The following is a 23,120-nucleotide window of genomic DNA, read 5'->3' as shown; positions in this document are numbered from 1 at the left end:
TGAAACACGACGTGGGTTTTCTCTGTGAGGTTGAAGCCGTGGGGTGAAAGGGGCGGAGCCAGTTGCAGCGCCACTGAGGCAGAGATCCATGCGGCTCATATGGAGCGTTGGAAGTTAATACCGAAACCATCAAAGTTTACATGTGGCAGCGTTTTCTTAGGAGAAACAGCTTCTTTTTTTTTTAACAAACAATAATGTAAACTTGATTTTACCTGAGGAAAGATCCATCATCTCTGAGCTATTCTACAGCCAGTCAAGGCCCAGACCTGAACAGGACCCCGACTGACCTGAACAGGTAAGCTTTTCACAACACACCACAGCTGCATGTGCTATAGATGTTTCTTGAACCAGTCATCTGACAGTACTGCATCTTTCATGAGTGCAGCAAACACACAGCCACTATAAATAAACAAATAGTCTGTGATAATTAAACACCTAGAATCCATCTTTTGCCCTCCTGTCTAACTTTTATTCCAGTTGTTGGAAACCGATAACATCCTACTTGTGTGCCAGTGCACCAGCATGACTCCACTGAATTTAATGCAGATTGTCAGAATAAGAAGCAAAACCATGACTATGAAGATAAGATAATAAAATACTACCAAAGGCAATAAAACACATGCTGCTCTGGAAATAATGCAGATTCAGTGTAACATCAATTGTACAGAATTGGTGTGGGTCTTAAACCATGTGGTTATTTCTGAAAAATAAACTCAGAGATCATCCCCATATGATGCAGATGAAATAAAATAATAAAAACGTCTCTGTGGTGGCAGGTTCTCCATCTATATGGATACTTTTCCTACCACACAATCAAAATGTCCCTTTTGGGGACAATATGTTTTGACCACTGATTGGTTGGCCAGTAACTTGCCTCTTACTGCCTCTATTGCCTTCAAATAAAGTCGGTGCCCCCACAGTGTCCACATCCCTCTTAGATGCTGTTGTAAGCCCACGATGGTGAAGCAACTTTATGTTGTGTATCAGGAAACTGAGAAAGGTGAGATGCCAAGATGAAACTACAGAAGATAAAGAAGACAAATTTAACACATTAACTATAATTAAAAACCTTATACAATCAGTCAGTTTTCTTCAAATCAAGCAATATGCTGATGCTGCCTTCAGCCTGTAAATTAGCACAAAAACACAATGAATGGAAACTAAATTTCAACCGGCTCCTTTATTAAGCCTGAACATGAAAAAAGTCAATCAGTGTCATTACTATGTATAACCATGTCCTCAAACTTTAACCTCAGTTTCACATGAAGCAGCAAATGTTAAAATGTAACACACCATCTATGAATTATTGATATAAATTCACCAGACGCTTCACAATTCACACTTTTCTGTATCATTTTGTCATAATGCAAGAATAAGTGCAGCTATTTTGGAAGTGGGTTGGGCAACATGGAGTTTCTCTGCTGCTATATAAGATAATCAGACGATGAAATTCTCTGGCACGAGCAGACGGGCAGTTTCTTCTTCACCTCAGTCTTTAAAAAGGCACATGTCGTCTTATGACCATCAGCCCGTGCACATCTTTCCCCCCTGAGAGGCACGTAGTGGATGTGACAGGAATGCAAAGTAGAGAGGCCAGGGGTTCTTGAATAGGGTCTTACTGTGATGTGTCTAATGATCAACTAAACAAATGTCTGTTCAGGATGAACACAAGGTTCACGGTTTGAAACACAGTTCCATTTGGTTGGTTGTTGATGAAAGCTGTCGATGAAAATGACCCACAGAAAAACGTTTTATTTGGCAAGTTCAGTGTCTTAAAGCTGAACTGAGGACACTGACCTGATTTTGTTATTCCCAGTTCTCCTGCATAAAAGAACATGATTCATACTTGGAGAACAGAAGATGGGGGAGGATGGATTAAACGGAACAAACATGACTAGCTATGAATGACCTGTGAAGATAGTCACAATAAAAATAGTTTTATCCACTGTCTGCTGTGCTGAGCGCCACTCACATAGCTGCCTGTTACTGTGTAAACATTTCCTGTCAGTGTTGTGGTGAATCATACAACACTTTTATTTTTATGACCACATTTGCTTTTATCATCATCGTGGTCGAGCCAGATGGTGACGTCTGTCACCACAGATTCATTAGGATTCACAACAGAACATAAGCAAATAATACATGCCGTTAGCACCATAAAACCAGGCTTTTGCTGCTGTTGTGAAGTTGTAACGTGAAGAACATATGCACAGTAGGTAAGTTTCAAATGAATGAGAATTTAGTCTAATGAAAAAATAAAATAAAATAAAATAAAATAAAAAAGTTTTCCAGCCGTATCTGTATCTTTCAGCTGCATCTCACCATTTTCTTCTGGTCATTTCAAAGACTGTCAGGGTTACAGTACCTCCTCTCATATATGGAAAATTGTGTAATCACAGTAATTTCTTTGTTTCAAGATGGTCATTGAAACAAACGTACTCTGTTTGGAAATGCTGTTGAAAGGTCTGAAGGTAAAACAATGTCTACCAACACCTATACAGTGAGATGAATAATTGATTGATTCACTCTATCATTTCCTGTTACTCAGGTTTCATTGGCTGGTGTTAAGGATGCTTTGGTCCCGACATCAGACTTGGCGGTAACCCCACACTGTCTGTGCTGTTGCCTTTCGTGCGCCCCGGTGTGGAGATGGTCCACTGGACCACACAGTGGGGGACATGTGTCTGGCTCCAGACTGTGCTGGCCTTTGCCACGGGCAACTGTCCCTCACTGGCTCCGAGTCCTGTCAACTACTCTGTGGTTTACACCATGCCCTTCTTCCAGGCCCAGGGCCCCATCCAGAACATTGTCAACAATTCGCTCTACCAGGAGGTATATGTAGCCTCTCAGAATGTAATAGAGGCTGTGAACCGAAGCCTGGAGAAGGTGTGGGAGCTCCGCACCGGGCCAGTGGGAAGCCCAGAGTGTCAGATATGTGACTTGTGTATTATTGACAAGGATCCTAACTTCCTGGAAGACACAAACAATCAGGTCTTGTTGTTGGATACTCTTTTTATGTATTTATATTCATGTGGAAGTTCTCAGTATGGTGTATGCTATTTCCATCAACTGAACTCAAATGGAGAGCCGCCTTCTCTTTCTAAGTGTTTGTTCAGAAAGGATTCGAACTCCGCTGCCTACTGTCCTGACTGTGTTGCCAGTCCCCTCGGAACCAAAGTCACTATGGTTGAAGAGGGTCAAACTGTCTACTTCTTTGTTGCCACCACCGTCAATGATAGTGTGACGCAACGTTATGGTAGGAAGTCTATATCAGTTCGTCGACCACTTGCAACTGAAGATGGTTTCTACAGGGATGTACGTGGACTAACTGTCCTTCCTGGCCTGCGGAGGACATACCACATTGAATATATCTACAGCTTTTTCACTCAGGAATTTGTCTACTTCCTCTCAGTTCAGAGAGAGAGTCCCGATCAGGACTCATCTCCGTTTCAGACTCGTCTGGGACGTCTTCCACGGAATGAATGGGAGATGAAACGGTATCGTGAGGTGATCCTGGAGTGTCGGTTTGAACCAAAACGCCGGAGGAGAAATGTAGCCAGTGAACCCTATAAGGATGTGGTGTACAACGTGGTCCAGGCAGCCTACTTTGGCAAAGCAGGCAGGGAGCTGGCAGAGGAGCTAGGGGCGGAGGAGGAGGATGACATCCTCTACGGGGTTTTTGCTGTTACTGATGACAACGGGGTCACAGAGCACGACTCGGCACTGTGTGCCTTCCCCATGGACAATGTGAACAAAGCAATCGTTGATGGGGTGGATGACTGCTGTGGGTCTGGACCAGAGCAGCTCTCCAGAGGTCTCTGCCATTTCCAGCCGTGTGAGAGCTGTCCACATGAGGTGAGGACATCAGATCAATAGCAAACAGCAATTACAGCTTCTTAAAATGATTAATTGGCTCTCAGGTCCACCTTTATTTAATCACAATAGTCCCAGATTGATTTTCCTATTACATGGCAGTCAGGTTATAAACAAAGGTAAATCCAGTTTTCTGTGACTGATGTATGAGGGACAGATAAGAGTGAAGGTGTGTAAAATAATCTGTGTAATATTAGGAATATATCACTCACTTCAGACTTCAGACTGTAAACTCACTTAAAACAGAAAACATTATCATACTTTTTAACATTCATTCTTATGGATAACTATTTGCTAACTCAGTGTGCAGCTAAATTGTCAGGGCCTGTTGTAATTTTTACTGTATGAGCGTTGAGCACGAAAGTATGTCTGACAGTTGTTCCTCCTTACATGGCATAAACAAGAAACAGAAACAAGTGCAGACCACTAGACCTTGTTGTGGTTGACTGAAATCAGTATAAACCACTTTTCACTTGAACATGAACAGATGAGAGACAGTAAGATAAGTATATATATATAGACATTCTGTAGATTTAATCATTTTGCCAAAGAAATGCTAATGACAATTATTATTTCACAGCTATGTTCCTGTGTGCCTTAATTATATGTGTCTACTTGTTTGATGCAACCATGTAAACCTCAAAACAAAGAAATTAACTTACTTATGGCATTATTGTACAAATGTAGACTGATCCAAACATGACTAATGAAATACAACACAGACAAAATTCAAAAAGGTTTTTGTCATGGTTAGGTCCAGCTGCATGGGGATATTTTGACTCACTGTTTTCCAAGTTAAATATATGCAGATTATTGTGTAAGAAGAAAGGTCAAAGTGAACTAAATCTGCCTTTGATGCCACAGTCATTATCTTACAACTGTGCATTTTCTACAGAAACACATCATTTTCCACAGTCTGACAGAAAAAACAAAAACAAACTAGAAAATCAAGATAAAATGTGCCCCTAAGTGGCTCTGACTTGGCTCTAACATGTATGTACCTTTCTTTCTGTTTGCTTTCACTATTGGTGCTAAACTAAGCTGGATACCTGCTGGTTCTGACTTCGTGGTACCAATCTTTTCATCTGACTCTTGGCAAGAAAGTGAATAATTTCCCCAGTAGTTGAAATATTACCTTGAATGAAAAGCCTTATTAAACTTTACCTTGTTCCAACTCTGTTATTGTGGCATTGTGGGAAAGATTTGAACTGAGATTGTGCCTATGTTTATCCAAAACCCATGGCCTTTAAAAAAAATTCTCTTGGAAATGACCTGGAATGATCATTTACATTTTTTTAAGTACAATTAAGAACATTTGCCCCAAGGACTTTTTATTTCTGTATTCACTTGCCTCAGCATTTAATGTGATTTTGTTGTTTAATTTTGAGAAAATGTACTGTAAATCCTTTTTGGATGGAAAAATAAATAATGGAAAAAGTGTCATTATTCAGAAGCAACTGGTGGAATGAAAATTGGACAGATGCTATGATGACTTGCTTCCTCTGTCAGTTGAGTGAATTTTCAAGGTCAGGTAGGAAAGTATTCAAAAAAGATTTTTTTTTAATCTCATGCATAGTTTGGATGTTGTGTCTTTAACCTTCAGGTAAGAAGGTAGACATTGGGAGATATACAGTAATACTGTGAGCTGAGGTCAATTGGTAATACATAAGAGGTTTGAATATTTCAGCTGTTACATTCATAGATAAAAGTTTGTGAGTCACTAAAATTGAGTTCTGATATATTTTTTATTGCTTCTTTTACTTTGTTGCTTTTGACTCCTGGTCTGAATGTTGAGTAAAACCTGAGATCCTGGTTCTTCCATTTTTCCACAGATCAAAAACCCACTACACTAAATTAAAAACTATTAAAGCATGTCTACTAATACTAGTTTAAATAATGTAGCTTTCTTCTGTCTTGTTACTTTGTCCTCTGCTGCCTGTGGCCTTGGTACTAGAGCATGGAGAACAACGCCACATGCAGAGACCATCCAACCATGGTGTCAAAGCCCTACTACAGAGTGGATCTCTTCAACAGGAAGATGACCAACGTCCTGCTTACAGCTCTGCTGGTCACAACCATAGAGAACAAGACTGTAGCTCATATTGGCACCTCTACTGGGCGCCTGTTGCAGGTATATAACAAATGGAGATGGGAGAAGCAACTTTAATTTTTTAAACTACTGTAGTGTTATCTGTTAGTCATCATTGTATATAACGCACTACTAATAATCATATGTCATGATTGTTTTGGCAGCTTGTGTTGACAAGATCCAGCCCCATTATCTTTGCCAATTACTCTTTGGTAGAAAACCAGAGGGTCTCATCCATTGCTGCAGTGTACTCATCAGACTATCTTCTCTTTGTGGTTGGAGACAAGGTACATGGACAGTTTACTTTTTTCAAATAATAGCACATGAATCTCTCTGGACAGGTTTTGTAAATGTTAGTACAGTGATGTTGCCGTCTGATTGTACAAGGGGCTTGCAGTGGCTTTTTTTTTCCTTACACTTCAAACATGTGCAGGCCAGATTATATATAATCACAAATGAGTTGGGAATTTGACTGATAATCTATACATAACCCTCTGAGGCTCTGGAGACCTGTCTTCTGCTTTTTGCCCAGAGCATGCTGGGATATATTCTGACTTCGATGGCCCTAAAAATAAATAACCTGCTAAAGAAAATCGATACATTTGATGTCCTTGTAGTTTGGAGAGTGGATGTTAGAGGCTGACCCTGGATCAGTAGGCACATTGCCTGCAGGGTACTCCTGTGGGAACTCAGGATCATTATCTTCCATGGTTCAAACAGGGGTACAACAGGAAAATGAAACTCCTCTGAAAAACTCCAGGGAACTGCAATTCATAATCTTTAAGGTACAGCTCAGCTGTTTAGTAGAGTGCATTCTTATTGAACAAATGCACTTCTAACTTAAGGAACAACTTCACTAGAAAAGCTGTAGGGTTTATTAAAAGATTGTTGATTTTTATTGATTGTTGTTATTATTGCCCCACTAAATCAAATACATTGATTTTTTTCTATTGTTTTTTTCTTGGTGGGGATGTTCTGGTTTTAAATCAAGCTACAGTTTCCAATATTCCCTCCCAGATAAGCTGAGCTCCAGCAGGGTGCCATTTGGATGTTAGAAGGTGGAGCTCAGATATAACAATATATCTGGGATATTGATTCCCATATTATTATAAAAAAGGCACAGGGCCCTTTGGATCTTTGTCCTAAGACATGACATTTATTTCTGTTTCAGATGATTCAGGTGCCCCAGAGAGGGCCTGGCTGTCAGCACTTTCTGACTTGTGCCATGTGTCTCACTGCCCCTAAGTTCATGGGCTGTGGCTGGTGCTCTGGAGTGTGCTCCTGGGAGAGCGAGTGTCACAGTCACTGGAGGAATGACTCTTGCCCCCCTGGGATCACTGGGGTGAGGTTTGTTCTGTAAATCAGGATACTAACATCTCTTTGTGCAATCAATAGAAGCATTTCGAGGTCACTCTACAGTATATGTTCTGCTTTATTCACACAGTTCTTTCCACGGGCTGCTCCTCCTGACGGTCAAACAGAGCTAACGGTGTGTGGATGGGAGTTCCAGTCACCCCAAAGACCTGTCATCACATCCAGGACCCATCAGATCCGACTGGGACAGACAGCTTGCACTGTACTTCCTGCCAAAAGCAACAACACACAGTTAGTGACCATACAAGGGTCATTCTCATTCATACCTTAAATAGTTTTTCTTTAGAGGTTTCTCCAGTAAACTGATTCTGTAATTGTAATCTCATTCACAAGCAGTAGAAAGATTTAACTTGATTTAGTGTATGCAGTATTTTAGCAGCAAAGGAAACCATATTGAATCAAATAAAACTTTTGCTTCTTGCTGCTGTTTAAAGTCCATCAGTTTTAATCGACAATGAAATTAAATAGTCACCGGTGATGCATAATTTGCGAGTGTTCTATTGTGCTGCTCTGTAGCCTGGTGTGTAAGATTCGCTCTGGGTCTACTGAGCTGTCCAAACCAGTCAACATTACAGTGGAAGTGCATGAGGGCAAGCTGGAGCGACGCTACTATATTGACGGGAAGGCAAAAATGGGAGGGTTCACATTTGTGGTAAGTTTATAGTCAGACTAATCTATTATTATTTTTATTGTTATTGTCAAATCTACTTATTCAAAAATACTGTGATAATCTCTCCAGATTCCCAACATCACAGAAATCCAGCCCAACTATGGGCCTCGTGTTGGGGGCACACTCATCACAGTGACTGGACCTCACTTGGATGCTGGGAAGACAAGGAAAGTCACTCTAAATGATGTGCCCTGTCCAGTCAAGAGGTGTGGAACTTTAAAACATGCAAAATTTTGCCTTTCCTAGTTTGTACATTTGTTTTCCCTACCTTCAAGAGGTTACGAATATGAGTTGCTGCACTACTACAATTGATATGTTTTGGCGTGTAGCTCACATATCTGTTTCCCTGTAGGGTCACAAAACCCAAAGGCAATGTATCCTCCATCATCTGTTTGTCCCAGCCCATCTCAGAGGTGAGGGATGTTCCTCTGAGTGTTTTCATCGACAAGTCTCCTGTCCCGACCACAAAAGTGTTTTACTACAAAGAAAATCCAAAGATTACAGCCATCTTGCCTGACTGTAGCTTTGACAGGTCAGTGAGACAGCCCCTGTGCATGGGTTGTTTTCTTTTTTATTCCACGCTGACATTTCTGCTTCATTTAGTTCCATTTCGATATGGAAATCAATCTATTTTTATCAAGACAAAGGAAATATTTAGTTTATTTAGATTTCATTTTTATTCTTTCTTTCTCCAATATTTTAAATGTTACATGCTCAGTTGTAAGAGAACTTTTTGTCCAGCCATGATGAACATGTAACTATCACTCATATTTGTCTGAACTGTAGGGGGTCAAAGATTGTGATTGAAGGGGAGAACCTTGATTCTGTTTACCGCACAATCATCCGATTCAAACCCAATGAGAGCCATCTGAAGCCTGTGACAAGGGTACAATTTCCATCCTAATTCATAGTAATATATATGTATATTATTAATATATGTGTATATATATATATATATATATATATACATGTTTACCTCTCTGTTTTGTTTCAGGAATGCATAGGCAAGTCCATGCCCAAACGACTGGAGTGCATCACTCCCATATTCTCTAGGGATGAGACAGAGGAAGGAGAGCTCTCTTTTGACATGGACGGAGCATTAGGACTGTGGAACAAAGAGTTCTCCTATCATCCCTATGGCGAGCCCATACCATTTGAAACAGAAGGACATGTGCTTAGTTTGTACCCTGGGTTTGATGAAGTGTCACTTCATGTAAGAGCTTGTTGTGAAGTTATTTGCATATTAATTAATGAAAACATTTGTTGTACTTACTATAATGATTTTCCGTCTCATATCTTGAATTGACCTCTGTCGACAGCACCAAAAGCTGAACCTGGTGAGCTCATGTATGACCATTGTCATGACTGTAGCGGGTGTTGATTGTGATGCTAAAGTCCTGGATAATGAGATCACCTGCAGGATCCCCAAAAACATGACCATCCCCAGGGAAGGACTGCCAGTGAAGGTTGGTCAGGCTGGATATATAAATGATGGAAATTCTGATAGTCAACTAGGCAGTTTATGGTAGCATTCAAAGGCAGTAAACTTAAAGGACTTATTTGACATCGTGAGATACACTTATTTGCTTGCTTAGATAAGAAAATTGGTATCAGTCTGCATCCGCTGAAGATGTTGACCTTCACTATTGCTCACCATGCTCTACAGATGTACCACATGCATCATTGTCTGGTTTGGAAACTGCAAAGTCACTGACCACAAGACCTTACAGTAAACAGTAAAGATCATTGTCACATCTCTCCCCTCAGTACAACAAAGCCATGAATCCCATGTCTTGAGCACTAAATGGTCTGTAAAAATGATAAATTCCTTCATACACACATAGTTTTCTTCGTAAAAATAGCAAATGAAGAAACTTGATCTTGAACTTCAGCCAGGCTGGCTGTTTCCTAATTGGCAGCTTGCTGTAGCTTTATTGACTCTTTTAACTCTCAACAAGAAAGTGAATAAGCGCATTTCCCCAAATGTCAGACCTCTTATTTAAATATCGAGTCAAGATCTATAAAATAATCAGTAGCAACTGGTCAACTATGCTGGACTGAGAAATGTGACCTGATCTAAAACTGAGCCCTCAGCTTATAAAAACCTGGTTTCTTTTGGAGATGTGTGTTTGAAGGTTTGAAACATTTAAAACAAAAGATTAAGTTAAAGGTGAGATTTTACACATTGGGTGGTACATGAAAACAGAACAGGACATAGTACGTGTGTGAACTCCTGGTATATCAAATAATAAAAAAAAAAACTTTAAAGTTGGTAGCTGGACCTGACTTGATTATAGGTATTTAAGCTCTGTGGAGTTGTTACACACTCAGAGCCACTGAAGCCACATGTGGGCTGTTCCCCACCCAGCCATCATGTGGATCAGTACCCTACCCTGTCTCGTCATGTGTGCTTTTCAGGTCATGTGAGAGTTGCCCTGGGAGGGATGTAAGTGGTGAGGCAATTTAACATATATTCACATCTTGACCTGTGACCCTAACAACACACATGATAGCCGTGTGTGGTGACAATCCCGACATAACTTCAACTGACAAATTTAGAACATTTTGGAGACCGGCGGGTCATGGTGTGTCTCGGCTATTGCACCACCCATGATACTCTGCCATCTATAGCTCTTCTGTCATTCCAGCTTCTCTGTGAATTAAATGAAGGTTCTATATCCCCCATCACCATCATAATGTGAAGTAAATACATCCTCTACAAACAGCATTAGTCATATGTACAAACATTGTATCGCTGTAATTGCTAAACTGTCTATCTTGTTACTTGACATTATGCCACTGCAATGCTGCCATAGAACTCGTTAGTCAGCTAAGTGTAGCTTTGGGCTGGAGGCTGCCTTTTGTATAGTCTGTTGCAATGGGGCAGTAAGGAGTTGTTTATTGCATGACTTTAATTCTCAGTGGAGTCCCTAGCAGCTAAAAAAGACATCTGGTAAGTACACGTAACTGGCTCTTTAAGGTTAGATTGTACAGTTGAGGTCAGTTAGTCATATGATTTCATATAAACTTGTGCTTTCCCAGAGGGACAATTACCAGAAAAAGACTCACGCAGTATTCAATGGTGTATTTTAACCCATTTCAATGGTGGTATTCAATTTATATAATGGACTCTGTTCTCCAGATATCCATCAATGGGCAGGTGCATAATGTCGGCACAGTGGTGAGAGTCAACAACCACTACATGGTGGGGATTGTTTTGGGGATCCTGGCGGCTCTGGTGGCTGGGGCGGTGCTAGCCTTTGTTGTCATGAAACACTTGAGGAAGAAGAAGAAAGGTGGGCCCTTCTCTGTTATGTGGACCTTGCGTCAAGCCTGTTTGTACATTTATTACAGGCTGTGTGTGGGAAATTGGGATGAATTACACAAGTCTTTTAACTAGAACATCCTTAGTGTGCATAGAGTGTACATGTGTTTTTCTTTGGTGGTTGATGATTAAAAAATCATTGTGAAATGTTTTACAGCCACAATGGCAGAGACACGTTTGGCTCATGGTGCCAACCGCTCAGGGACAAATAATGTGGAGCTATCGCCTGCTGGGGACTATAGAGGAGGTAACTCTGTAGCCAGGCATCATGTTACTGTGTAAGTAATTTGCTTCCAATCCCCTTCATAACTATCATTAATAAACCTCTGCACTCTCTGCACTTATACCAGTAGTATCTGTGAGTCCTCCCACTCCGCTGGTAGGGCCTGTGGTGTTCCCCAGCCTCGCCTATGCTGCAGGCGGCATAGATCCTACCCTCACCCCTCTCATGCCTCCAGAAAAAATTTCCATCTCCAGTTTTAGGCCTGAACTTCTGGAAGAAGTGAAAGATGTTCTGATTCCTGCTGAGATGCTAATTGTGCAGCACCATCGGATCATAGGAAAGGGTAATAAAACCCCACTAGCTATGTCTGAAACAAACAAAAAAAAAGAAATAGTTACAAAGCCCTGTGAAAGCTATTTCACATTTTGAGAAAACAGCAGTAATCCACTGTCATTTCCTTGCAGGTCATTTTGGCACTGTCTATCATGGCTACTTCACAGACCACAACAACCGAGAAATCCACTGTGCTGTCAAGTCTTTGAATAGTAAGTAATGTTTGCTTCTTATATGTTAACTTCAGTACACGCCTTAGAAAAACATCAGGAAGTTATGAAACAAACTGGCAGAGGCCCAAAGATGCACAACCTTTAGTCATGCATTGTTTTCAAATATTGTAATTTTAGTGTCTTTTCAGAGTCCATTTTAAATAATGTGTGGTTAATATGTGCCTTTCATCAGGAATAACAGATGTTGAGGAGGTGGAGCAGTTTCTGAAGGAAGGTATCATAATGAAGGGTTTTCACCACAGCAATGTGCTGTCTCTGCTGGGAATCCTCTTGCCGCAGGAAGGGCTTCCTCTAGTAGTGCTGCCATACATGAAGCATGGGGACCTGCGACACTTCATACGCTGCGAGAATAGGGTGTGACAGCTAAATTAAAACAGTGGACAACCATCTGTTAAATATCTAATAAACTTGTGTAATTTGACCAAATGTTTTAGTTCAGTGTTTTTGTCACGTTTATGTGATTTGAGTAGAACCCCACTGTAAAGGATCTGATTGGCTTCGGGCTGCAGGTTGCCAAGGGGATGGAGTATTTAGCTCAGAAGAAATTTGTGCACAGAGATCTTGCAGCACGCAACTGCATGTGAGTCACCAAAATCTGAAGAGAAATTTGCAATTTATTTTCTGCTATGGGGACTGAATTTCTCTTTCACAGGTTACAAAATTGTTTTTTACAGTATAGCACTGACCTGTAATGATTTGTGACAGAGATATCCACTTTTTTTGTCTCTAGGTTGGATGAGTCATATACAGTGAAGGTGGCAGACTTTGGCATGGCCAGAGATGTTTTTGATAAAGAGTATTACAGTGTTCAAGACCACAGGAAGGCTAAGTTGCCTGTCAAATGGATGGCCATTGAGAGCCTGCAAACGCAGAAATTCACCTCCAAATCTGATGTGGTGAGCATACAAAGATTACCTGAGCATAATCAAAAACTCTGTGTTATTCAAGGTTCAACTGACTTTTGTAGCTGTTTGTGTAAAGTGATATTAAGCAGACCGGAAAATATATATACTCCATATATACACTTCCACCTTTAAATTCATATAGGGCTTAAAAAAATGTTTATATATGATCAAAGTCAGAACTCATAACCATACCAGTTAACAGCTGCTATTATAATGTTCATCCCTTTGACGCAGTGGTCCTTTGGTGTTCTGATGTGGGAGATGCTGACCAGAGGAGCAAGCCCCTACCCAGAGGTGGACCCTTATGATGTAACACATTACTTAACGAAGGGTAGGAGGCTTCCCCAACCGCTGTACTGCCCTGACCCCTTGTAAGTAGCCGGATATTGGCATATTGGTCACTTTGCAGAAATGCAACTTTTCATTTTGAGCTTTGTTGAACATTTGTTGTTCCGTTTGCAATTATCAATTTTATAATTTGACATAATTAAGGAAGAAGTGATACAATACTGGCACAAAGTGCAACTAAGAAGGACCAAGGTGGCCTAATGGTCACTGAGTAGTGTGAAAGCTATGTTCCAGCATGGTTAAACAATGCCTTTTAATGTGTATGTCTACGACAGATTTTGAAGATAACTTCCTTCACACACACACACACACACACACACACACACACACACACACACACACACACACACACACACACACACGCGCACACACACACACCCACACACGCACGCACACAAGCACGCACGCACACACACAAGCACACACATATGCGGCACTGGTGTGACTATACAAGGAAAAGCCAACATGTTTATGCTGTTTTAATGATAAAACCCTTTTGTTTGCCAAATTAAAGAGTGAGTGAGAATAAATCAACTTTTAACTGTGAAAACTGTGAACCTACATGGTTCCTGACCTGTGGTAGGTGTAAGACCAATATAGAACATTAAATGAACAGCTTGACATTTTGGGAAATACAACAAAGTTCTTTTTTGTCGAAAGGTGTATGAGAAGATCATTACCACAGTCATGTCTGTGTGTTGCTTAGCTTAGCATGAAGGCTGTTAAACAGAGGGGAACCACTAGCCAGGCTCTGTCCAAAGGTAAATCTTCCCACTAGCTGGTTAAACTTGTTGAATCTTTCTTTTATTTATCTGTACAAAAGCTGGTGTAAAAACATCATCATTTATTGTTGGATGTTTCCAACTATGTGTTAGCAATTTCCGATAAGTTCTTGGGATTTCTGCCAGTTGCCTGGCAACTGGTCCTAACTGGTGTGTAGGGACTTTAATCCCTTGCCTTCAGACACACCAAAACATCCCAAGTTGTGAGCTCCTGCTTATCACCACTGAAAGGAAGCATAAATATTTGGTTTATAATATGAATAAACCAGGAAATAAGCAACATTTAAAAGAAAACATAAATATTAAGGTAATTTGTGGTCATGACAGTAATACAAGATAAGAATGTGTGCTGGCCTATAAAATAGTGACCAGGTTCCACATTTTTTCTTTAATCAGACTTTCTGTGTTTTTCAGGTATAGTATTATGCTCCAGTGCTGGGACCCTGATCCAGAATTGAGGCCCAGCTTCACTACATTGGTGTCAGCTGTGTCCAGCATCCTGTCAGGTCTAGAGGGAGAACACTACATCAGCCTGAATGTCACCTATGTCAACCTAGACCAACCGCGGCCTTACCCCGCTCTCACAGAGTCCGCTGATGAGTACGACTCCACGGATGTCGAAGACTCAGGCTCTTCCCAACAAGTGAATGAGCCATTCTTTTCCACCCCATCTCCTCTCTTGACTTTAAACTAGTACTGGTTCTACCAGCAAGAGCACAGAAAACATCTGCCAGGTCACACCCGTGTCTTTTACCATGAAGCATGTGAAACAGAAATACTGCATGTTGTTTCTGGGCATGAAAATGGTTGCAAGATGCTCAGCTGACTTAGCCCACACTCAGGCAGCCAAACTAAAATTTAACATTTAGTTTATGTGTTGTCTTTTTATTGGTAACAGGAAATATCATGATCAATCAAATCAGTTTTATAGTACTACCTTGTTTACTAGCCGAACATAACAAGTCTTGGTAACACTAGTTTCTGGTCTATTAGAAGCTCATTATCATTACACTGCAGGTTAACCAGCTAACTGTGGTAAAAATTGTTTGTCCAGCACTAATGTAGGCACAGACTCGGACTAAGTGGTTACCAACTATTACTCATTGCTTTACTGACCTGCTCTCACACATCATCAAAATTTTTCAGATATGACTTTCATTTTGCCTGGATGATTGGAGAGGAGAGGAGTCAGAAAAACCATATCTATAAAGCCAATAAATTCCATATAGACTGCAGCAAAACCTGGCACTAGCTTTCCTTAACTACCTGCAACAAAATGTACTGTAACATTAGTGTAGCTCTTGTATGTGCATGTATGTTATGTATGTGTGTGTGTGTGTGTGTGTGTGTGTGTGTGTGTGTGTGTGTGTGTGTGTGTGTGTGTGTGTGTGTGTAGTGATTGTACAGACCATGAAAGTGTAAACTAGTGTGAATGTAACCTAAATGAATTCGGGTTATAACCGGAAATTACCAAGCTGCCATTGCTAACTTAATGATTAACAAAACCTCAACAAAAAGTAACAGTAGTATGGTTTGTATGGAAGTGTCAGTTTCCTTTAAATTAACATTTCGTCAAAATTAGAGCATATTACTATTTAACTACTAAGCTTCTTAGATTGTACAAAGATTAACCGCAGCTGAATAAAGTAATGGCAGCAGGGTTGAGAGTGGCTGTGATTTGTTTCTCACTTCTCTAAGTCAAATGTTGGCAGCAGTGCTTGTTTATAGATATTTATAATATCTGTTTATAGATGTGGACTCTGAGTAAATGTGAGACTATATAAACTGCTGTTTTGCAGTTGATTAATATCACACGGTGCATAACATTGTATTCCTTACTGCTGTTGTCTGAATTGAGTGTGGTCTGCCAGACTTTTGCTGTGGTTTTCCACTAGAGGTCAGCGTTCTGTTAAAAGTCCTCTACTCTGCCACTGATCTCCTAGTGATGATGTTCCCAGTAACACAGACTTCATTGTGTGTTTCATAGGTTTTGCAGTAGCACTGCAATATGAATGACCAAAGTCGTTTTCCCCATCCCTGCAAGCTATCCAGTGGCATCCTCTAGATGCCATGTAAGATTTTAACAACAGACCAGAAGCAGTCACGGTTTGCTCTGTCCTTCCTCTTTCATTTGGTCTACCTTCATGTATTTGGCAGGACCAAATGACTGCAGTTTCAATTACATGAGCTGAAAAAACAGACAAGGTAGACAAACAAATAAACCAAACAAACGTCTCACCAACATACAGTAGCAACTCCCTGTGCTGTAAACAGACGTCACACACAGCAAGCACACTTCCTGCACTACAAAACCGGAGTCAAATAAAACCAGAGGGGGAAAAGAAGAAAAGAAACATAAAGTTTTCTCTTTTTTCATGCTGCCAAGAACAAAAGTCAATCCCCCCGTGGTGGAGTCTTTGATATCGATATAGTGTGAACCCAGCTTAGTCTGTGTGTGAGTGTGAGTGAGGTCACATTTCGCATGGCAGAGCCCACAGGATCCACAACGTAAAAGAATCAAAACAGCTCAGATCCTCTTTTTTTTCTTCTTGCTTCCTCTTCTATTATCTGCACTATAAAAAGTTTAGAACCTTTTCAGACTGCTGCTGTTTGTTGTGTGACCATCACTATTAGGTCCCATAGAACAGGCCTTTTGGTGTGTATCTCAGACATGTTACCATTCATTTTCCCTTCTTGTTTTGAGATTCTAATGCCAGAGACTCAGAGACTCAAACAATAAAACAGTTGATGCAGCGAGTGATGCAGAGAGTGTGTATGATTTATGTTTGGAGAGAAGGAAAGCAATCTGTGAGTTGGACCATCTGAGCAAGACTGCTTGAAAGCAGTAGGCTAATTATTTCTCTTGCTATGTGATGATGGCAGACCCTCACAGATGAGTGCTGGAACTCAACTGGGAACTGTTGGATTCTTTTCCAGTCGGATCTGGCAAAAAAAAAGAAGTCCTCTGAAAAACTATAGAACCAATGAAGCAAGACTTTTATCATATGTACTGCCAGAAACAGCTATACTGTCAAGAAGTCTTGGACCAATTTTACATTTGCATTTTTCTATTTTTACAATTTATCCTTAATCCATCTTTTGTGGTATCACTGTGGCATTTTATACACTGGAATAAAATCCCATTTGTAGTTCACCACTGTTTTTCCTTAACACCTTAAAGTGGCCTGTAGACACAAGGTAAAGTGATATATACAGTCTTGCACTTTCAGCCCCAAACTGTTTTAAGCTGTTCATGATATTTTTCAGTAACCCAGCTTTGCATCAAAAAGCATACAATTTCACTCTTACTGACAAAGTCAGTATGCTTTCATTACCATGATTTAAGTCACTGTGTGGACACCAGGTGACACTATTGTTTTAGTCTTGTCCAGTGGGGATTACTTTGAAACAGATTATTGAATGCAATATTTGAAACATGCTCACACATATTTACAAAAAAAAAAAAACTGCTTTGAGGGAACATCATCCTGAAATATAAAAATAGCTATATTAATTTGTCTGTGTGAACTTCAGTTCAGACCTGTTATGGGCCACCGCAACAGTGGCACTGTTTAAGAGAACTGAGGTGGTTATGTTGTCTTAAGAATGCTTTTTCACTGAAGATTTCCTGTTGAATATTGCTATTAAATACAACATTGAAAAAAAAAATAGTGTCAATAATTAATGTGGAATTTAATTGTATTTATTGATGGTTATATTGATAAGGGGTGGTTTGATAAAAATAGTGCCTAAAGAAGAGAAGAAGAGATCGTGCTTAGTCAAGATGATATTGGTCTTGTAATTGGCTATGAAATATAATGATGTTAAAAACTGTTCATTTTAATCATCATGTCTCACTTACTTTACCCAGGAGGTAGATGGTGAGGACAAGGCAGCATTTTTCAGGTATTTTGTTTTTTTTATTTAGTCTGTGACAGGGGTCTCTTTGAATAGAGATGTAGTGAAGAGGAACTAGTGTGAAAATTGTGAAATTATTTTCTATCATCAAATGATTACAAACAAGCTGTGTCCACCAAAAAATTATAAATTAGAAAAGCACTTTCACTCAAACAAATCTAAATGATGTCGTCCTTGAAGTCAATTTATCACCATAATTTGAGAAAAAAGTCCTTCAGCACTTTTCAACATTTTTTTTCATTACAAATCACAATAATTAAAAATGAGATTGGATTGCCTCTGCAACTTTACAACTCTAAGGGACTGTGTGAGACTCCCAGCTCTGACCTGATCAAAAAGGAAAAATAGGGTAATAGTTTCCTACTACTATAAATCTTTATCAAGCTGTGTCAGGCTTCTCGGTTGTTGCTAGTTAGTAGTAAATTGTAAACAGAAACTCCACTGTCTCTGTGCTGTTTTCCTTGGCTCCTTGGAACTCCTCACGGACTGCGACCAAAACCCCGGTCTCCCTGATAACCTCACTGACCAACAACTATCTAAAAACTCAGTTTCAATAAAGACTCTTTACTTTTGGGTCCAGAGCATCTTCAGCCATGATACCAAGTCCCAGCACAGACTACCCAGGAGCTCGCTAATGCCCTGATCCAGGTCTGGGAGGAGATCTGCCAGGACAGCATATGCTCAGACACTGTTGGGAGTGCATATAGGCACAAGGGGCCTATACACATTTTTGAGCCACATTATGAATTTCTGTGATGTAATTGACACTGTGATTTAAAATTTTCACGTTGAATACAGTCCTGCAAAGGTTCATGATTTTGGTTTCCACTGATAGTTATTGTCTTGTGCCAATGTGCGATGCGTTCCCTTAATTTAAAGCAGTATAGAACTAAACTGAGTCTCATTACAAGATGATTAGCTGTAACATTTCAAAACATACCTGCATGGTTTTGCATTTTGTGATGTTTAGTTGGATAAAAGACAATTCCAGTCATAGATTCTGTTATTGAAGATGTCTTAAAAATAGACTTAAAATATCACTGTATTAACTAACCTGGTTAAAATGGCACAAGAAGATAAAACTACTTACCTTAGAATGTACTGTGCAGGTTTTCAATAATACATGCTTTAGTGCAATCAAGATGAACATAATAAGGAAATTCAGTGCACAGCGAGAATGAACAGTAAATTTGGGGTCATTTGCTGTAGTGCAGGTGCTTACAGCAGCCTAAACATTGCTATCCTGTGTATCTGTGAGAGCTGAGGGAACACAAGGGATTGCTGAAAAATGTGCAGTAAATATTCCCTGAGCAAATAAATATTGTGAAAAGTTTTCACATAATACATCACAGCCCTTCACATATTGAATTAATGATACCGTGCCAAAAGGAGAGGACATTTGAAGAGTTCTGTTGTCAACAATACATGGACCATCTTGGCTTTGGGTTAAGGCATGAATTATGTTTTAATCTCAGTTGTCTCACCCTGAAGGTAGCCCAGTGATGCTTAATAAGAGGCAAAAAGCTCAGGTTACCAGTGGTAGACAATTTCCAAATGATAATAACTGATCGAATTAACTTAAACCTCTAATTTCTGTACTCTGCCTGCTAGTGTTCACCTCATTACATCCATCTCCAGGGTCAGTGAAAGTTCAGCATTTCCCCACTTGCTAAACTTTCTTGTCATTCTTTTCATTGGTAGTGAGGCTATTGAATTCTTTCTGACCTTTTGTTCCAGCTGCACATATAATGCAATGCAGTGCTTTTCCTGAAAACACACTTAAATCAATAGTCCTCTCTTGGAACCTCTGATTCCTTATTCCCCTAAAGATACCCAACTAGTATACAAAGGTAAGCAAAAATATCCTGTTCAAGATTTTACCGTTCACCATCTTACAATTTTTTTCTATTAACCTAAATAAATAAGATTTGCTTTGTTTGGCTATGAATATAGGAAGCAGTCACTAAGAATGGCCTCTAGTGGGACAATAGTCTGGTACCAGCAGCTGAGGGCAGAGCTTAATTATAGCAGGTTTTGTGTGAGTTCTGTTCTTTGTATTCTTGTATTGTATTAATGATAAACCCATCTCTTTTTAACATCACTGTCACTAATTCTAGCCCAGGGGTGTACAGGGTGATAACAGTGAAACACAATAGCAAATGAGAGAGCACATATTTGGCTCATTTGTATAATTGTCCCACTTAGGTAATGGAAGTTCTCTGCAATTGTTCCTTTTTACTTACTTTGATGGGATTTTCTCTCTTTTTTTGTATCCTCTATCTTATAGAAAACTGATGATGTGATAGACAGACCAATTTTCTCCAGTAATCATATTGTTAATCAGCAGTTAATCAGTGGCAGCAGGGTGCATGTGTAAAGCTATTAAACTGGTTTAGGATTATTAGATAGGATTCAGCTTTTTGGTAATGGCTTATTTAAACCATTAGTGTGATATGGCTTGAAAATTGTGATATGTTATTTGCTGAACACTGAAAATAAGTAGATTGCTCGACAGTCAGTGGAACTGATTAACCCCTACTTCCCACAGCTCCAGTCACCTTCTCCCCTGCATACTGGTGGATTCCTTCACTCCTTTGCCAGATTGTGTAATGTGCCTTTTTAAAACTCTCCAGCCTTCTGTTGTTTTAATCGTGTTTTCTGTTGTTTCTAAACCTTTGCCTGTTGCTGCTGCAGCTTCTGGCAACTGACCTTGTACCTTTGCTTGGACTTTTGCCCTATGTATTACCTTCAATTATATGACTGATTACATATTCACACTATGTTAAAGGGAAGCTCAAATTAGCTGCACCTCAAGCAGATACAACATAAAGGCAGCCATGTCTGTATAAGGAGTGCATTTGCTTCTAATACTTAAACATGCTGTAACTGCTTTATAACAGATTACGTTTGGGGGAGTAGAAACAAGCCATAAACACAACACTGATGTATTATTATTAAAGTCTAACGCACTGCAGGTTTACTTCAGTTGCTACTAGGATAATGCACGTGTCTGATGGAACTTTCAACGTTCATTTTAATTGTGTGTGGAGTAAGTTTATCTATTTATGTTAATATCTGTTTACGTGTGAACAGTAGAGCCGCTGCGAATACGATTACAAAAAAATCGTTTAAAAAGCGTTTAAATACTGCGTTATCGGACCGTTTCCGATAGGGATCGTTGTTCCACACGGACCGTAATCACTGTCGTACAACGCGTCTCAGTATCAAAAGTTGGCGCTATGGCAGAGAGCAAAAGTGTCTGTGAAAGGCAGAAAATATACAAAGTTTGGGATCGTTTGAAACTTAAAAAGATGCCAACACGCTGCAGTGTGTGTATTGTAAAGTAGAACTGGCGAACTACAACAGCACTTTGTCAATGCTTCAACATCTGCACAGAAAACATCCGGTTGTAAACTAGACCGGCTCACCCAGCGGAGCCGACACAAGGTAACGTTAGTGCCAGTCGTTACTACTTTTCATCCTCTGGTAAGGTCAAACCTGATGTTAACGTGATTGCTAACATAAACACAGCAGCGCTAGTTAGTACGTATGTATGACAGACTGGTCGTTTCTGTCTTGCATTACACAATAGTATTACTGTTCAAAAATGCAAAGTCTGTTTTATCTGATTACTCGATTAATCGCTGAAATATTCGGTAGAATACTCGATTGGGTAAAATAACCGGTAGCTGCAGCCCTAGTGAACAGTCGAAAAATCATTAAAACCTGGTTTAATTAAAAGGCTATATATATGTAGTAAATGAATTACTCTTGCATATATAATCTATCAGTGTGTTCTTTTAAATGAATATATATGAACCTGTTCTGTCTTATATCTAGACAAATTAATCAATCTCACTGTGGACACATGTATATCTATTAAGCACAATCTGAGTTGTAGCAGTGCTAAAAGTAGGACTGCTCGAATATGGAAAAAATCATAATCACGATTATTTTGGCCATTATTGAAATCCCGATTATTTTACACGATTACTCATTGACCTTGGAAATATGTTGCATTTACTGATCAAAACAATGATTTCTCCTTAAAACCAATAATATGAAATATATTCAAATCTATAAATAGTGGTGCGGACACCACCGCGTAGCAAATCTTGCACATATGTTTTTGATCCATGTCCGCTTCTTCGAATCCAAACTGTTACCAAACAACAGAATTGCTTCTACCTCTTACCTCAGACTTCTGTGGCTGCTCTCTTTCCACCATCTTCACTTGCGCTGATTTTTAAATGCCACCACATTTCGCCGACAGTATGGGCTGAGAGAGTTCAGGCGAAATGTGCATAACAAAATAACCTGAAAAACGGAATAATTGTTTTTTTTCTCGATTACATAGTTTTTGTGATCGTTGAGACGTAATTGAAATCAAAATCAAAATTTGATTAATTGCACAGCCCTAGCTGAAAGACCTCCTCTATTCTCTGTTAAAACAGATGATTCCAACAAAGGAAACAGAACAAATGTTTCCCTTGGCAGTGCTGTAATTCACGCCTGAAGTTGCAATAGTGAACAAAGTGATAGATTTCATCCCTGTGAATCAGCTGAAGGGACAATGGAATCTATTCTCCATTCTCTTAAGAAACTTGGGCTGTTTTCGAGCCGAGTGTCAGCCTTCATATCAGTGTACACCATCTTAAAGAAAAGTCTGATTAATCTTCAGTATTAACTGCCAGGGCAACATTGTATTTAACATAGTAAAGAATGCTGTGGATAACCTGACCACTAAATTTGTGAATGTAATTCTGAAAGTATGCAGTAACTGAAAGAATTTTGTGAGTTCTGTGACATAGAGGTTAGGGAAATCCTGTGGCATAGCATTCCCTCAATCCAGCCATCTCATGTAGATGTAGACTGATGTCATACTTTATCAGTCTGCCCCAAGCAAATTAAGAATTTACTAAAACTTAGTTTGCAGGATAAAAAGGATGATAAAAAGAATGTTACTGTTGTTGAGATCTACTCTACCATCTTTTCTGTAATGAGATTATTTCCTTTTTCAGAGATCTTATTGGAACAAGGCAAGACT

The 23,120-nt window shown here is 39.7% G+C and overlaps 1 protein-coding gene across 3 annotated transcripts; it reads left to right on the top strand.

The window, feature by feature from the left end:
• The first annotated feature begins 93 nt into the window (after positions 1–93).
• Positions 94–16,879, top strand: mst1rb (macrophage stimulating 1 receptor b). Of its 3 annotated transcripts, none has more exons than XM_026306008.2 (21): positions 94–295; positions 2,549–3,855; positions 5,828–6,004; positions 6,127–6,249; positions 7,134–7,304; positions 7,407–7,567; positions 7,853–7,988; positions 8,076–8,212; positions 8,359–8,538; positions 8,793–8,892; positions 9,001–9,219; positions 9,326–9,472; positions 11,149–11,302; positions 11,489–11,578; positions 11,685–11,897; positions 12,019–12,099; positions 12,293–12,474; positions 12,591–12,700; positions 12,851–13,016; positions 13,260–13,396; positions 14,570–16,879. In XM_026306008.2, exons 2-21 carry the CDS (start codon positions 2,650–2,652, stop codon positions 14,847–14,849), a joined length of 4,170 nt encoding a protein of 1,389 aa, XP_026161793.1. In that variant the 5' UTR covers positions 94–295; positions 2,549–2,649; the 3' UTR covers positions 14,850–16,879. The 3 variants fall into 3 exon arrangements, with proteins under 3 accessions (XP_026161793.1, XP_026161794.1, XP_026161792.1); XM_026306007.2 differs by having other exon boundaries at positions 95–295; positions 11,682–11,897; XM_026306009.2 differs by lacking the exon at positions 6,127–6,249 and having other exon boundaries at positions 11,682–11,897.
• Positions 16,880–23,120: the final 6,241 nt, after the last annotated feature.

Source organism: Mastacembelus armatus, chromosome 5 (genome assembly GCF_900324485.2).
Source record: "Mastacembelus armatus chromosome 5, fMasArm1.2, whole genome shotgun sequence".
Lineage (NCBI taxonomy): Eukaryota > Metazoa > Chordata > Actinopteri > Synbranchiformes > Mastacembelidae > Mastacembelus > Mastacembelus armatus.
The sequence above is the reverse complement of the archived record's forward strand: the minus strand, read 5'-3'. Positions and strand labels throughout refer to the sequence as shown.

What these genes read in the sequence shown, in the direction of transcription:
- mst1rb (XM_026306007.2), top strand. Translation starts at nt 2,650, where the DNA reads ATGGTCCACTGGACCACACAGTGGGGGACATGTGTCTGGCTCCAGACT. An exon ending in ATCTGAAGCCTGTGACAAGG is followed by an intron (nt 8,893 to 9,000) that starts GTACAATTTCCA and finishes GTTTTGTTTCAG; the next exon opens with GAATGCATAGGCAAGTCCAT. An exon ending in CTTGCAGCACGCAACTGCAT is followed by an intron (nt 12,701 to 12,850) that starts GTGAGTCACCAA and finishes TTTTGTCTCTAG; the next exon opens with GTTGGATGAGTCATATACAG.